This window comes from Larimichthys crocea, chromosome VI (genome assembly GCF_000972845.2).
Source record: "Larimichthys crocea isolate SSNF chromosome VI, L_crocea_2.0, whole genome shotgun sequence".
NCBI lineage: Eukaryota > Metazoa > Chordata > Actinopteri > Sciaenidae > Larimichthys > Larimichthys crocea.
In genome coordinates, this window is record NC_040016.1 from 3589630 (window position 1) to 3604196 (window position 14567).

Here is a 14567-nt window from a genome sequence, read left to right on the forward strand (position 1 = left end):
CAGAAAGAAAATAAGTTGTATTTTATTTAAACTAAAATATAAACATAGATTTTATTGTATGGTATAAGTGCATGGCAATATGTATCTGCAGCCTAACAACAATAAGCAAGAGGCTAATAAAGTTGCCTTACTGAGAGTGCCTACTTATGTTTACAGTGTCCACCAACAGAGAGTCAGTTCATGTATTTATCAGCTAAGTGTAAATTAAGTGATTTAATTGAAAGGTCGTATCCAACTGTGTCCAACAAGTCAGCTGTAGGGTGTAGTCAAATACAGAGCACAGCAAATCTGGCTTTGTGATTCTGTGTAATTCAACTGGGAACTGGTAAAACAGGAGAGATGTGTCATTGAAAAGACATGTCCAAATGTGTTTATCTAGCCCCGACAAAGGCGCCATCCCTTCTGTAATGCATGTCAAACAGTGGACACACACCGAGCATATGACTGACGTACGTCCTCTTCTTGTGCGATGAAAGTCAAAAAAGCCAAAAGAGAGTCTGAAATTTACTTCTGAATCTTCCTTTGTCTTTATTGTTCCCCGTTGTGATTCACCATCTTCTGCTGTTTAGGAATGCCACAGTGAGTGAGAGCATTTCTTTTGTTCAGGTGACACAATGTGATTGCATCTGTGAATGCAATCTGTAACCTCACAAGTCCAACATCAGAACGGCTGTTTCTGTATGCACTGTACGCACAGACAGGCAGAAACATGATGAGACCCATACAACCACAACTCATATGTGTACATATGTTTATGTTAGCTTGACTGGCTAGCTGGAGCCATCATTGAATTGAGTGGTGTGAGAGTGTTTTTGCATCTCTCCATTCCCCTCTCTCTCCTCTCCACCCAACCACCTCCCCTCAAACTCCACCCTACCCCCATCTCCATCCCCGCGGCTTCAGCCCCCCACCTCCCTCCGAGCCGCCCTCTTAGCCTATATACGGGTCGTCCAATCGTCTGTGCTGCTAGCCCTGCAATTCATCACACGTGCACGTGAGCACTAGCCTCTGCAAACCTCTCTCGTTTGACACACCGAGTCATCAGCATCACAACAACCACAGCAGACAATACCGTTACTTGCCTAAGACGCAGGAGAGACCGGAGCTCTTGTTTCCGAGGCTCGTAGACACAGAATGCTGAGCTGTAAAATCAGGTGTGAACCAAACACAGCCACCGTCTCTTCTTCTCGCTGCCGCTGCAATCAACTAGCAGGAAAAATGACTGCGAGAGAGGGAGAGGAAGGGAGCAGAGAGAGGACGAGAGGCAGCGGTGTCATAAGTTGGGGGGGTCAGGAATGAGAGTAGGATGGAGGGGGTGGAGGGTTGGTGGGGATAATGGGAGATTGGGAATGCTGAACTCGCGGATGGGGTGACCACAAGGGAAGCCGACGGACGCCTCAGCAGATGGGGGAGGGTGAGAGTGCTGTGCTTTATATTTTAACAGGGTTATGGGAGCAACTGACTTTTTGAAGATGTGAGTGAGGAGACTGGTTCATGTGTACAACCGACTTCATGAAACTTGTACATCTTAACAGAACTACCTGACGGTGGAGAGGTCTTGCGAACTTCACTGCCCTATTCATGATGATTTACGTCGTGTTAGTCATCTGTTTTTTGGAGTGTATGTCAGCTACTTTCCTCCAAAGGTGACCCTCCTTTAAGCTTCAGGGACTTCTTTCGACTACACCTGGTTCTCTGGTTCAACAACTTAACTGTGTTCAGTCTCTGCTGTGGTGCATACAACATGGCAGCCCAACTTTTTTTCCCCCCTGGAAATAACAGCTAGATAAATGATGCATCTAGTGAGAATCTGCCACACCACGCCCCCTGGCTAACACAGTGAGTTAGCAGAGACAATGAGCGGTAGTACATGGGGGAATCGAGCAAAGTCGAATGAATGTACAGAAAGGCTGGTTGAGCAGAGTTAAAATTTTGCCTGATTTAGAGGCAGGAAAAGATCCAACATCTACAGCCATACTTCTCCATCTGTTTCTCCACCTGCTTGCTGTGCATTAATCACACCTACACATGCACATGGACAGCGCTTTGAACGACCTTTGGACATGCATGGTCAACACGGACCCACACTGAACTCTCACAATCACAGGCCAAAGCATTCACAGCAAACCTCTCTCGCGTATACTTTAACTCTTGGCCTAAATTCACATGTGCTTTTATATGCTATCTTATCTGTGTTGATCTTGTATTAATCTGAGTGTGAAGGGCATAAGGGAGTACTTATTCATGCACTGTGCACACAGCAACATGCCCTCCCATAATACAAAGGGGGGGAAAAAATGAAGCTGCTTGCAAAGTATTTGTAAATTTAATATTCCGATGAGTGTCACCCTCCTAAGTGCATGGCAACAAAAACTTTACATTCCTATAAAACACATGGCCTGGGGAACACCTTCATGCTTTGTTTACTCCTACAACACTAGGATTTTTACTGGTGTGCCATAGACCACTCAGTGATTAAAATGGCCATTATGGCCAGACCCCCCACCCCTGCACCAGTGTCTGGCTGACATATGGCAGTGGAGGTAATACAGATAAAGTCCTTTAAACGAGCCTCCTGAACATAGATAGTAATTTGCGTGAGAGGGCCGCGAATAAACTAATTGAAAAGGCGACAGATGAGAACCATTAAGGGAAAAGCATCGGTTTGGTGCAATGAGGGGCGCTCCCTTTCAACTCTGAAATGAACCGTGAAACAAAACAAAAATCCAATAGGCTGCGTGCAAAGTATGGCGATGGAGGAAGTGAAAAGTAATTACCGACAATGTGTTTTTTTGCATGCAGTGAATTTAATTTTGCCACTCCAAATAAGTGTTTATTATATGAGTATTAAATGATGCACTTGTGGAATGTATAGATACTCGTAAATAACAGGAGGCTACTACACCACAGCCGCAAGTGCTCATACTCGGTAAATATTAAAATGCAACTTGCACACAGCCCACTCATTTCGGCCGTTGCACCTCTTATCTACTTGTTTTGTCTCGTCCCCTCTCTTCTCTCAGTCGTCATAAGTGAGCCGTGCTGTGTCTAAAGCCAGTGGGGATTTCCAGCCTCAGCGTCATGGCAATGAGGAGGCTGGCTCTGATTGGTCCGTGCAGCTGATTTCAGTGTTCTATGCAAATCAGGGATAACACAAGATTGGCATCATGCAGCCTGGTTCATCAGTCTAACCATCTTTCCGTGTTACCTTCCCACCTACAGAGGGAGTTTCACAGTTATGGCATTTATCGCTCTGCTGTTCAGCTAATAATACACTATAGACTCCTGAGCATCAGTGTCATCTTCAAGGGTTGTTTTTCATAGCAGGGAAGAATGAAACACTTCAAGTATCTACCTCAGCCTCAGCCTTTGTGCAGCAGTGACATGAGAAATATGCAGCATCAGAAACAAATGGACATGTATATCTTTGCAACAGTAAAGAGGAAAAAATCAAAAGACACAATCCTCTATTCCTGGATTACACAGCCAGCTCTGGCAGACGAGATACTGGTTAGTGATAAAGGGTGAGGGACTTGGATGAAGCCACAGAGTCTATAATTACTGGTGCTATTGATCCCGTGCACATGAAATACTGCTTAGCCTATCCACTGAAGAGATATCAGACTTTTCCTCTGACTGATCAGACAATATCAGTAAAGCAAACGCCACACTGACTGGATGGATGGAGGGAGGCTGACTTTGTATCAACTCAGTGCTTGTTATCAGCTTGGGAGGCAAACGGAAAAGTCAATTTCAGGATGTGGAGGGATGATATGTGATAAAAACTGATCAACCCACAACATGAGGTTAGCTCCAAGGAGGATGTGAAGTAATCGGCCTGGCTAACTGCACAGCCAATATTGGTCAAACGGCATGTAGAAACATGCTTGGACCAGGCTGAAATAATAAAGCTTATATAGAAAACCATCCAAAGTGTCTGTTTGTGGCAGCTACACATATTATCAATACATGGATCTAAATCTGATCATGCCTGGAGTGAAGACAGTGGTTCACACTGACCTAACCTAAGATATTTCGTTTTCCGTGAGGATGTTTGCAAGAGAAATGACCACAACGACGTTCCGTGGGAACTCGACACAATGTGTAAAAGCCAGAATATCATCAAGCGCTCAAAGAATGGCTCGTATGAACGCCAGGACAAGGAGAGTAAAAGGAAGGACAGAGTGCGGTGTCATGGACTCACAAGGCACGGCGTGACGGTAGAGGTTGTCTCGGATGGTCTGCTGCAGTTCGTGGTCAGGCGAGGATTTCTGGAAGCGCTGGCTCAGATAATGCTTTAGGTCCTTGTTCAGCTTACTTCCTGTCATTGTGGACACAAACAGGAAAACATGTGGTTACTGCATCAAAACAACTAAAAATAAGGCTGGCAGGACAGAAGTACATCACGAGCCAATGTGACGCTGTCTTAATTCACAGTGAAGTGTCAAATGGACACGCACTTTGGCTCCCATGAAAAGAATAGTCAAGTTTACCGTGCAACCACAGCAAAGCGTGAAGCTCTGTGCGTAGCCGTGAATTGTACACTTGCCATTGTCGCTCAGAGGGGTAGCTGGCCGCAGGCTATCCCTCTCCAACCAGCCAGGGCTGGCCAAAACTAAGACTGCTAGCGCTACGGCTAGTACTGTGAATCAGCCCTCCCACCGCTACGCCATCTGGACCTCAGACACACATTAGGCTACTGAAGGGCAGCGCGGCTGGAAAGTGTCCGTATGTGTGTGTGTGTGTTTCATTCTAAATGTGTGTGGCCATTTCGGCGAGTGTGTCCACATTACAGCCAGTACTAGGTTTGCAAACACAGCACCAACGGTACGGAAAGAAAAAAAAGAGATGCATGATGTCACGCAAACACAGAGCGAGTGAGAGAATTTACCTGATGAATATGACAACGTTTGGATCTAAATTTAATAACAATGCAGCTTCAGGCAACAACAAACATCTTATCACGTTCTACATTAGTGCATGTCCCGTTATTTATTATCTAGATGATTTATCTTCCATCTTTGCATGGCTGCTGAGACCATTTTTAGTTGTCTTGGGCAAACAACCAGTCATAAAAGGCCCTGGATCCTGTTTCCATGGAAACTGTGTGTATGTGCCTGTGTGTGTGCGTGTGTTTAATAAGATGATTGAGATTGTTAGCATAGTACAGAAGAGCATTCTGCAATGGCTGGCAGAATGATTGTAGGTTCATACGATAAAAATACAATTGAAGCACAACATGTACATCCCACAGACATGATATGACTGCTTTTTGTTTTAATGCTGAACCGAGGTTTTGTCTGTCATTCACATCAACGTGAGTAAAGACAGTGAAGGAGATGCAAAAATGTAATTGTGGTCACATTGCTACTTAGACAGATCAGATCTGGTTTAGAAACTGTCGAGCTCGCGCTGCAATTAAAATGTCAATAGACAACCCCGGTGGAAACCCATCTTCATGAATCGTTTTTAGAAAAAAAATTATTGACTGCTTTCAATAAACAGTATTGTCTTAAAATTTAATTTAAAATGTACAGTATTGTAGTACTGTATCTTTTGGTATATTTTATTGTTACAAAGCAAATAGGTTTTATTATACTAATGCTTCTTTTTATGACCCCTGATAATTGAAGTGAATCCAGGTCTACAAACACATTTCATTGTCGTTATAAGTGACTATAAGTGATTTGATTAACTATAATTGTCTCATAGCTAGCCTAACAGATGATTTGGCCTGGGAGGAAAATGTTGTCTTCCCCTCACCATCTGAGCTCCTCCGGGCTGAAACTCTGCTCCTGGCCTTGTCCCATCCAGACATATCACTGTGTAGTAATCCTCACAACAGGCCACAACACTCATGCCAACAAGAGAGCCTTACATGCTCTTGTACACATCCATTACTGGAGAGCAATAGTTGCCCAACCGGAGGACTGTGTCTGAGTTTTGGTTTGATAAATCTGTCATAAAACTCAAAAAGATCTAACAAAGATGAAGGAAGAGATGAGAGCATTATGGAAAAGTATTAAGGCAGTACAAGCAACAATAGGTCCAGAGTTGTAATACAATCGTATCTTATTTTCATCCTGTGTCCCTTCAGAGTATTCATTTATTTCACATCTTCTATGGTCACCATGATGTCCTGCTGATATTTAAGGTGTACTCTGATGATTTTGTATTGCGCTTTGGAGGACTTGCAACAAAATTTGAAAACAATGGTCAAATTTGGTAAAGCAGAGAACAAGAAAATACATCTGTTATACTCTAGTGTGGGTAAAACCAAAATTGCACTCAAGAGCGCCCGTCCCTGGTAAACACCCATGCCTATAAAAATCGACATCATCATTGTTTTGTGTCTGAATACTTAAAGTCACACAGTTTTTGGTTGGTAAAAGTTTCTTGCCCCTTACAAATGAGAAAAACTAAATAATTGTACTAGTATGCAGATGATCACTGGTGTGTGTAAGCAACAGCTCAAGGATCTATTACATCCAGTCCAGTTCCTTAGATTCTGTTCTCCGCCCGTTTTCCCGTCGTGTTTGCCTATCTTGATGAAAAACAACAATGTTGTAATGAAAATGAGCAGAAATCCATCAGTGCCAATGTGAATGACGAGGCCCTGAAGTACTGCCGCATTGATAAATGAGGGGAAAGTAATCACTTAAGGACGTGTCGATTCAGTAGATAGCACTATCTGTCCTTCCGCTGTTTTGGGGCTCTTTGCAGTCATGAGGTGCTGACATGGAATATCAGGATTTCTACTGATCAGCATCCGGTGTCAGAATATTGGTTTAATAACAGGATTAAAGAGAAAAATCTGAACTGATGTCCAGTACTGACATGGACCAGGTCGGAAACAACATCTAACATTAAAGGATAATTGACTTGGACATAATAGGATGCTATTTGTCCAATGTGACAGACTGTAGATTATTTAAACCATTCTGTCTTTAGGTCATCCAGAACAGACAGTTTAAGTATGTAGCCACTTTTCTGCCTGCACACTATCATGTTCAGATTTTTGTCCTCAGTGCCCTCACAAGGAGTGGATGGTAACTGACCACTAGCTTTTCATTGGCCTGTGCTAAGGTGTTGGCTGGGACCAAAGTATGCATGGGGTCTGGGAGTTAACTCAAACTCATGCGGCTAACCAACATAATATGTTGTTTCTGGTCTGAGGTCAAATACCTTTCCACCACATTTCCTTTCTCTTTTCTCTTTTCTGTCTATTAGTTAAAATAACAGCTGACTACTTTAAAACCACTCTCCTTAAGTGCATCCACAATGTGTGGATTTCACTCTTTTGGTTGGCTCGGTTGGGTCGAGGACGGTCCAACTGTAGCGCAAATAAGTCGACTGTGTTATCTTAGAGATCAATATTCTGGTGTGCTTCACCAGCAATCTGTCAATCATCTTATGTGCAAGAAGGTCAAGAAGATTAGAGCTCACTTCCATTTAAGCCTTCGAGGCAGCTACCATGTATGTTAACACTGTAAGCCCATTAACTACTTCTGTGGCACCTGGGACAAAGAAATGCTGGCAAATAAAAGGCACTGTACTGATCTTGAAGACTTGGTTGTAACTGGATTAGACCAACTCAATACATGTTATTGCTTGCTTTATTATTCACAACGGTTAGTATATTTTTGACGCAGCACCGATGACCAACTCCAGATGGCTGGTCGGGTTTGTAGCGCATTGTTTAATTGATGAATTATCTGAACTAAAGTCCACTCATAGGTAACAAATAGCGAGCAGGCAGGCAACCAGGCTGGGTTAGGAGAACATTTGGCCCAGCAACCTCCCGCCCAAATCCCTCTGCAAACACGTAATTTGAAAAGACATATCCTTCAAACACAGCCCACCTGTTATAGATTTTCCATAAGCCCCCTAAAACAAGCAAGGTTTTGAGAAGGAGACATGCAATCCATGACAGAAGGGAAGTGGGGGAGAAGTGGTTTATGCGAGAGAGAGAGAGAGAGAGAGAGAGAGAGAGAGAGAGTCACACAAAAAGACAACATCAGAGTCAGCCAGACAAAACATCAAAAGAGTTTTAGACACAGCTGAAATGTGAAAAGCTCCACTACTTTCCAGGCATCTCCCCTGCACCCCTCAGCTCTGATCAGCCAGCCAAGGCCCTGCTCAGACATGCAGTGCCAGACATGGCACCAGCGAGGCCCTCCGCTGGCAATTGACATCTGTATTCACAGCATGGAAAAACCAAACTTCACAGAAACTCGATCCTCCTGCTCGTAGTGGGAAAGGAAAGGTTTGACCGGTTTCTGCTGATTTGGAAATGGCAAGGGTCTCAGAGTAGTACAGGCCCTTCACGCTCCACATGAGCAGTGTCATTACATAGTGGAGAGCCCCAGTAACTCGCTTGATATTCAAAACCTACGACTACAATTAAGCTACATAAATGTCTTTGTATGACCTGACTGCCATTCCTGAAATGAATCTTACTTGTGTTGAAGTAGTAGCCGAGGTTGTTGATTCAAGACCTGGGCTGAGGCCAAAATCCAAACTTACTTACACTTGATTACTTTTACTGGAAGAAGCTCTGTAATGGAACTTTTATATGCTGTATGTGCAACTCCTGATGGAACATTCACAGACCATATGTGTTTTCCTCAAATGACTATTTAGAATATGCAAAGTCTTAGGCTATGATTTACATTTCTTACTTTTGCACACAGGACCAAAATGTCAATGCAATTAAAAGTGTTATTTATCATTTTAAGCCTTGCTAACGCCATGGATGGCAAACGCTCAAAGGATGGCATTTTTAGTCAGTTGGTCCATTTGTCTGTCTCTGTGGTCCACGTCATATTCATGTTCATGGCCCCCAGAGGATGAAACTTAATAACTTTGGTGATCCCCTGTTTTTTATCCTAGTACCACCATGAGAATATTTTTGGTTTAGTGACTACTACAACTATTGGATGGATTGTCAATTTGGTACAGACATTCATGGTTCCCAGAAGATGAGTCCTGGTGACTTTAATGATTAGCTAAGCTTTTGTCTTGTGTCGCCAGCAGGTAAAAAAACATCACTTATTAGAGCTGCAAATCAATATTCTAAATTCTAATATTAAATCAAACTGTAAAAAACAAACAACAACAAAAACACCCAGACACTTCATTGTGTGGGCCTAAACTGCTGCACTAAGTGCTCTGCATGATGGACAGTAGTCACACAATGTCACTTTCATTGATTGAAAATGAAATGTAGGTCAAGTTGAAACAGGCAAATAATTCAACAGCCATGTGGTAATAATTGCAGAGTTTACAACCCGACTCAGTCACAGAGTGATTTTCAATCCCTGTGTGGAAATAAGTCAGTCGCACCAAATCATAACAGGAGCTACATCTGATCAGCCCGCATGGCTTACCCAGGGCTGGATAACCACAACAGCTAACAATTTAGTTTCCATTGTGCAGAGCCGCACTTCCAATTCAAGTCTCACATCCAGCACAGCAGTCTACACGCATATTTGGTTAATAACCAAAACAAATTCATAACTAAGTCATTCCCACCGGCCTTAACTGTAGTTTATGTTTATTGTTAGCATATGTTAGCATTCTAATACAAGATGTAAACACGGTTAACATGCCTGCTATTAATCAGATCAGTCATTCTGCCTGTTTTATTGTGCTACCTTTACCATTTAGCTCAAACCACTAGTGCCAAAGTAAAGCTTCAGAGCCACGAGCATGGCTGAATATTCTTATTGTTGTTTAACTGTATTTAAGACAGCCGGAAAAAAAAAGTGTGCATATTTAAGTTTGTAGCTAACACTGGGGACTATGGTGTGTACTAGATTCTATTAACAGGTATCATAAATTACAATGCATGGCCTGCCCAGAAATAACTAACAATATTTGAAAGGGTCTTCATGCAAAAAAAATGTCTTAACTTCAATCAGCACACTGGGCAATGGGTAGATGCAGTCACCCCCTTAACACAAAGCACCAGTCTAAGTGACAAAGCAGAAAACACAGTCATATGCCATGGTGCCAGCCTGTTTTACACTTGGCCAAGTCAGATTTGGCAGCGCCAACATGTTTGGCTGGGCACTGAGTGTTGTATCGATGTAGAATACACAAACAGTCTGGCATACAAGGTAACAAACACTTTTTTTTTTCCTTTCCTCTCTTCAATTGTCTTTTTAACATCAAGGGACATGTTGCCAGGCACAGGCTATGATTAGATGTGAAGCCTTCCTTCAGTGGGCTGTTTATTGTTAAATTTAGTTTCACCAAAGTGGGACATTGTAAAGAAGTGGGCTTTAAAGTCAACTGGATCTGTGCCATTCAAAGCTGACCTACTACAAGCTAAATTTAACTATGACACATACACAGACTCACCAAAGTCATGTCTTAAGTAATCAACTCTTAAGTGAGCAGTCCATGGCTCTAATTAATCAGTTAATCAGGGCTAATCACCATTTAAATGAATCAACCAGGAGCTATCTACAGTTAACATTTTCATCATGACTGATCACAGCTTAACCATATGCCATGATGATTAGCGGCATGCAGAGAAGTCAAGGAGAGCTCAGTCTGACCCTTGATCAGATTATGGATCTTATTCCCTGTCCAGCTTGTTAAGTTCAGGTCCAGGTGTTTACTGGACATTAAACCACCATAGTTGGATCTATCAACAACGGCAAAGTTTATTGATGATGCATGCTGCAGCCAGCTGACAGTGATTCTAGAGAAAATGCAAATGCCAAGAATATTTTCCTCTCAAGCTTAAGTAAAGCAGTTGACAAAACAGCACTATAATCAGTAGCTCTTTGAATAAAGAGTTTAAGTCCCACTGCAGAGATGTGGCCTTTCATATTCATAGACCAGACAGGTGTGTGTATGTGTGTGTGTGTGTGTGTGTGTGTGTGTGTGTGTGTGTGTGTGTGTGTGTGTGTGAACATCACTGTCTCTGAGCTCAACACTACCCCCTATGTTCCTCTATTAGATGTGGCTTGCATCACAGCAATGGCCAGGCTCTGTATCCATAGCAACAGCTGCCAGATGAGTACAGACTGTGGTAAAGGCGGCGATAGTTACAGCGAGCCATAGTCTGCTGCCCCCATCTGGACAAAGAGCATATTACAAAAATAATGGAGAGATCTCACAGATAGAAACAGATGATGGGCAGCACGGGAAGGACCACAGGTTAACACTATGTTTCGAATCTATGAGGTGATGCATGCAACAATGACTATAGACAATAATTGAAATGTAACATAATCAGAGACATTAAACCACAGAAACAACTAGGCTACATGGTGCTAACAAAGCAGGTCACATTAACGAGTTAATAATCCTGATACACTGGATACTAACACCAAAAAAAAAACAACAAAAAAAAACGTTGTGTGCTTGAATCCAAAGTAAACAAAAGCTTGGAGGAGAGGAAGGAAGCTAAATCCAATTCTTATAATAAAGGTAATTCCATGGTATAATAACTCCTTCTCAATGTTGTGACAGCTCAAAATGTAATCAAAATGTATGCAGGGTATACAGCGTTCTGAGATCTGGTTTTATGTGAGGATTTCGCTGTGCATCTGTGCATGAAGCAGAGGATTTCTTGTGGCCTCACATAAACTAATATTGTTCCAGCCGTCATGCAGAATAAATATGCTAGCGGCTGCAATATAGATACTTTGGTTTGTTTTCCCAGGTCCCTTGTGGCAGGTACAAGCAGCTTTCCAATCAATGTATCAAGTGTTGAAGCTCTAAATTGAGGAAGAAATGCACTCAGGCACTGAAATACTGCATCTAGATATGGCTTTAAAAATGACTTTCAAAATCATCCATTTTCTCTGTGGAAAATCTATTGCAACCAGCGATGTTGTTTACCCCCAGAGAGCAAACGATAATTCCTCACACTGGGAGTTGAGGCTGTGGCACAAGTCACAGAACCTTGTCAGTACAGCTGTGAAACAACAAAAACTAATTCCTATCCTTTGACATGTGCTCCTTGTTGAGTCGAGACAGACAAACAGCAGATCCAACATGGTCAAAGTTGAATCTCTGACGTGTTTTCAATCCTGTCTATATGGTTGTTTGTCCTGGAGCTGCTTGCCTGTTTACTATGTTCCAGATTGCTTTCATTGATCGGTGTCCTCCACGTGGGGAAAAGAAATCCTCAGAGGATTCATTTCAGCATGTAGAGCGGAGCAAAAACGCTGCAGCAGAGCCGTCAATTTCCCCCGCTGCATTCTGACAGCGGATTGAATGGAGCGCATACACATGACTTCTTAAGACTCCGACCATACGTGTGTGTGTGTGCAGTCGAACTGAGCATTCACATGTATTGAGAGGATCCAACGTCGACTGACCCACAGGACGGATTCACTGTTGTCTTGTATTGCAATAGATGTGATTTTCAACAGAAAAGTACAAACCAGCCACAATGGAATCATTTCCCCCCCAGCTCAAACCTCTTCACACGACACGACAAAGTGACCCCTGTTAACACAAGCTACTAAATTCGGGGCCTCCTTGATGCAAACAGGCCTGAGATTTGCTCAACTAACAATGTGAATATTGACTGACTGATGCATGAGCCAGTGGGACATGAGTATTTTGGAGGTAATTACTTCTCCATCATGGCTTCTCCTCAATGACAGGCGGCATTTTAAGACCAATGGGAGTATTAGTCTCCTGTGACAGGCCAGCTGATTGGCTCCCAGATTTAAAACAGGTCCCTCCGGGCTAAGAAGGCAGATCAGCACTTTTACACAAAGAAAGATGGTGAACATTAGTATGGGAGTGTTAAAAAAAAAGAAAAAAAAGAATAAGAATGAGAAAGAGAATGATCAACGGACCCGTGGAGGATAGTAAAAATTGTAAAGTCAAGAAATTATGAGGGAAGGACTTGGGGAAGGGAAGGGAAGGTTGATATGACCAAAAAAATGTTTACAGTCAGCGAGAAAATGTGACGGTCAAAGGCGTCAGTGTGTGTACAGGTGAGACATCTACACACTGATAAGACAATCCTGGGACAGTGCAAACTTAAACCTTCACACACTTCAGCTGCCATTTAGCAGGATGCTGTTCATGTTCAAATACAACAAAAGAGGCATGTGTAAGCAAAAAGAAAAGCCAGTCGACCATAAATAAAAGCACCAAGGCAGCGTTCCCCCATAAATTTGATTAAAGCATGAAATGCATTTAGAAAATGGAGGAATTCTCTGTTTGATTTAATACTCTTAGTAGTGTATGATTAAAACACTGTGAACATGACGTTCACGAGAAAGAAACTAACAGGATACAGCATTTTCCTTAAAATATGATCAATTATATACAAACCTGTGCAACAAAAACTGCTTTTGTATGGACAAACTGTTTATTCTAAACCATTAGAACTAAAGTTGGTGGGAATGTGTAATTAACAAAAAGGTTCAAATGAAAGCATCAGAGGCGAGATATCCTGACTTTTAGTCTCTGTTATGGGTCAGGCTCCAAAAATGCAGCCTCCTACATTTCCCATAACGCAACTTAATGTCATCTTTCATTAGACTCCCCAACTAATAAATGCCCATTTCTGTCAAACCAAACTCACACAAAATACATGATTCATTAATCTGCAGTCAGTATTATGTAATTGAAATACAGAAACAACAACGAAGCCACAGCAGTCTGTTTACAGAGAGCAAATATGTCACACTAAAACAAAAAATGGAAAAACTATCAGCAAAGTACTACCAAAGCTACAAATATATATACAAACATAGTACTTATCAGAGAATAAAAATACTGAATTAAAGGTTTATCAGGTCTTTACAGTGTATGTATTAACATAATGTCGTCTGGCCTCTCTCCACTACTATTCCATTTCCCAGGAAGATAAATGAGCAACTCCTGGGGTGTAATCAGAGGCAGTGTGCTAAGTCACCCCAGGCCCACAGTGGGTAACCACTGTACTGACAGACCAACCACTGGTCACAGATGGGGAGGGAGGGCAGCAAAGGGTAAGGTGCGGAGGAATCACATAAACAACAGGACAAAAGATGGAGGAATTCAAGTTAGAGGAGATGTGAATGTTAAAAGTGAGGGTGTGTATGAAGAGAGAGAGCAAAGACGTGGAAACAGACGGCCGTAAAAAAAAAAAAAGAAACATTAAAGAGAAAAGACAAGTCAGAGGCCGACGTCATCGGGGGGGGTTTCTTGTAAGTGAATTCATATTCGAGACAGACCCGGAGCGAGGCACATTCCTCCTGTCTGTCTACAACTGTACAACCAGCTGTTGGGACTCCGTGTCTTCATCATACATTTCCTGACTTCTAATTGGCCACATGGGGAAGACTCAGTTGTTCTCTATGATTAACCAGGGCAAGCTCATTAACTCTGCCACCAGGGGGCATATGTCAGTCAGGATCATTAAGTGTGAGGGACAGCAGACAGCATGTAAGGGGGGGGTGTGTGTGTGCGTGCGCGCGCGTGTGTGAGTGTGTGTGCTGATTACCAGGTGAATTTACCGATGTCAGTGTGTGAGACCTTTCATTGTAGGTGTGTGTGTAGCTGCCTTGTTAGGTTCATCTCAGCTGATCTGAGCAAAGATC

General features: G+C 42.5%; 1 protein-coding gene across 11 annotated transcripts in view; it reads right to left on the minus strand.

The window, feature by feature from the left end:
• Window positions 1-14567, minus strand: part of magi1b (membrane associated guanylate kinase, WW and PDZ domain containing 1b) — a 130585-nt gene that overhangs the window by 65236 nt on the left and 50782 nt on the right. For all 11 annotated transcript variants that reach the window (XM_027279784.1, XM_019274384.2, XM_027279783.1 and 8 more), the window contains exon 2: window positions 4205-4321. In XM_027279784.1, the coding sequence (XP_027135585.1) occupies window positions 4205-4321 (117 nt within the window). The remainder of the gene's footprint in view (window positions 1-4204; window positions 4322-14567) is intronic.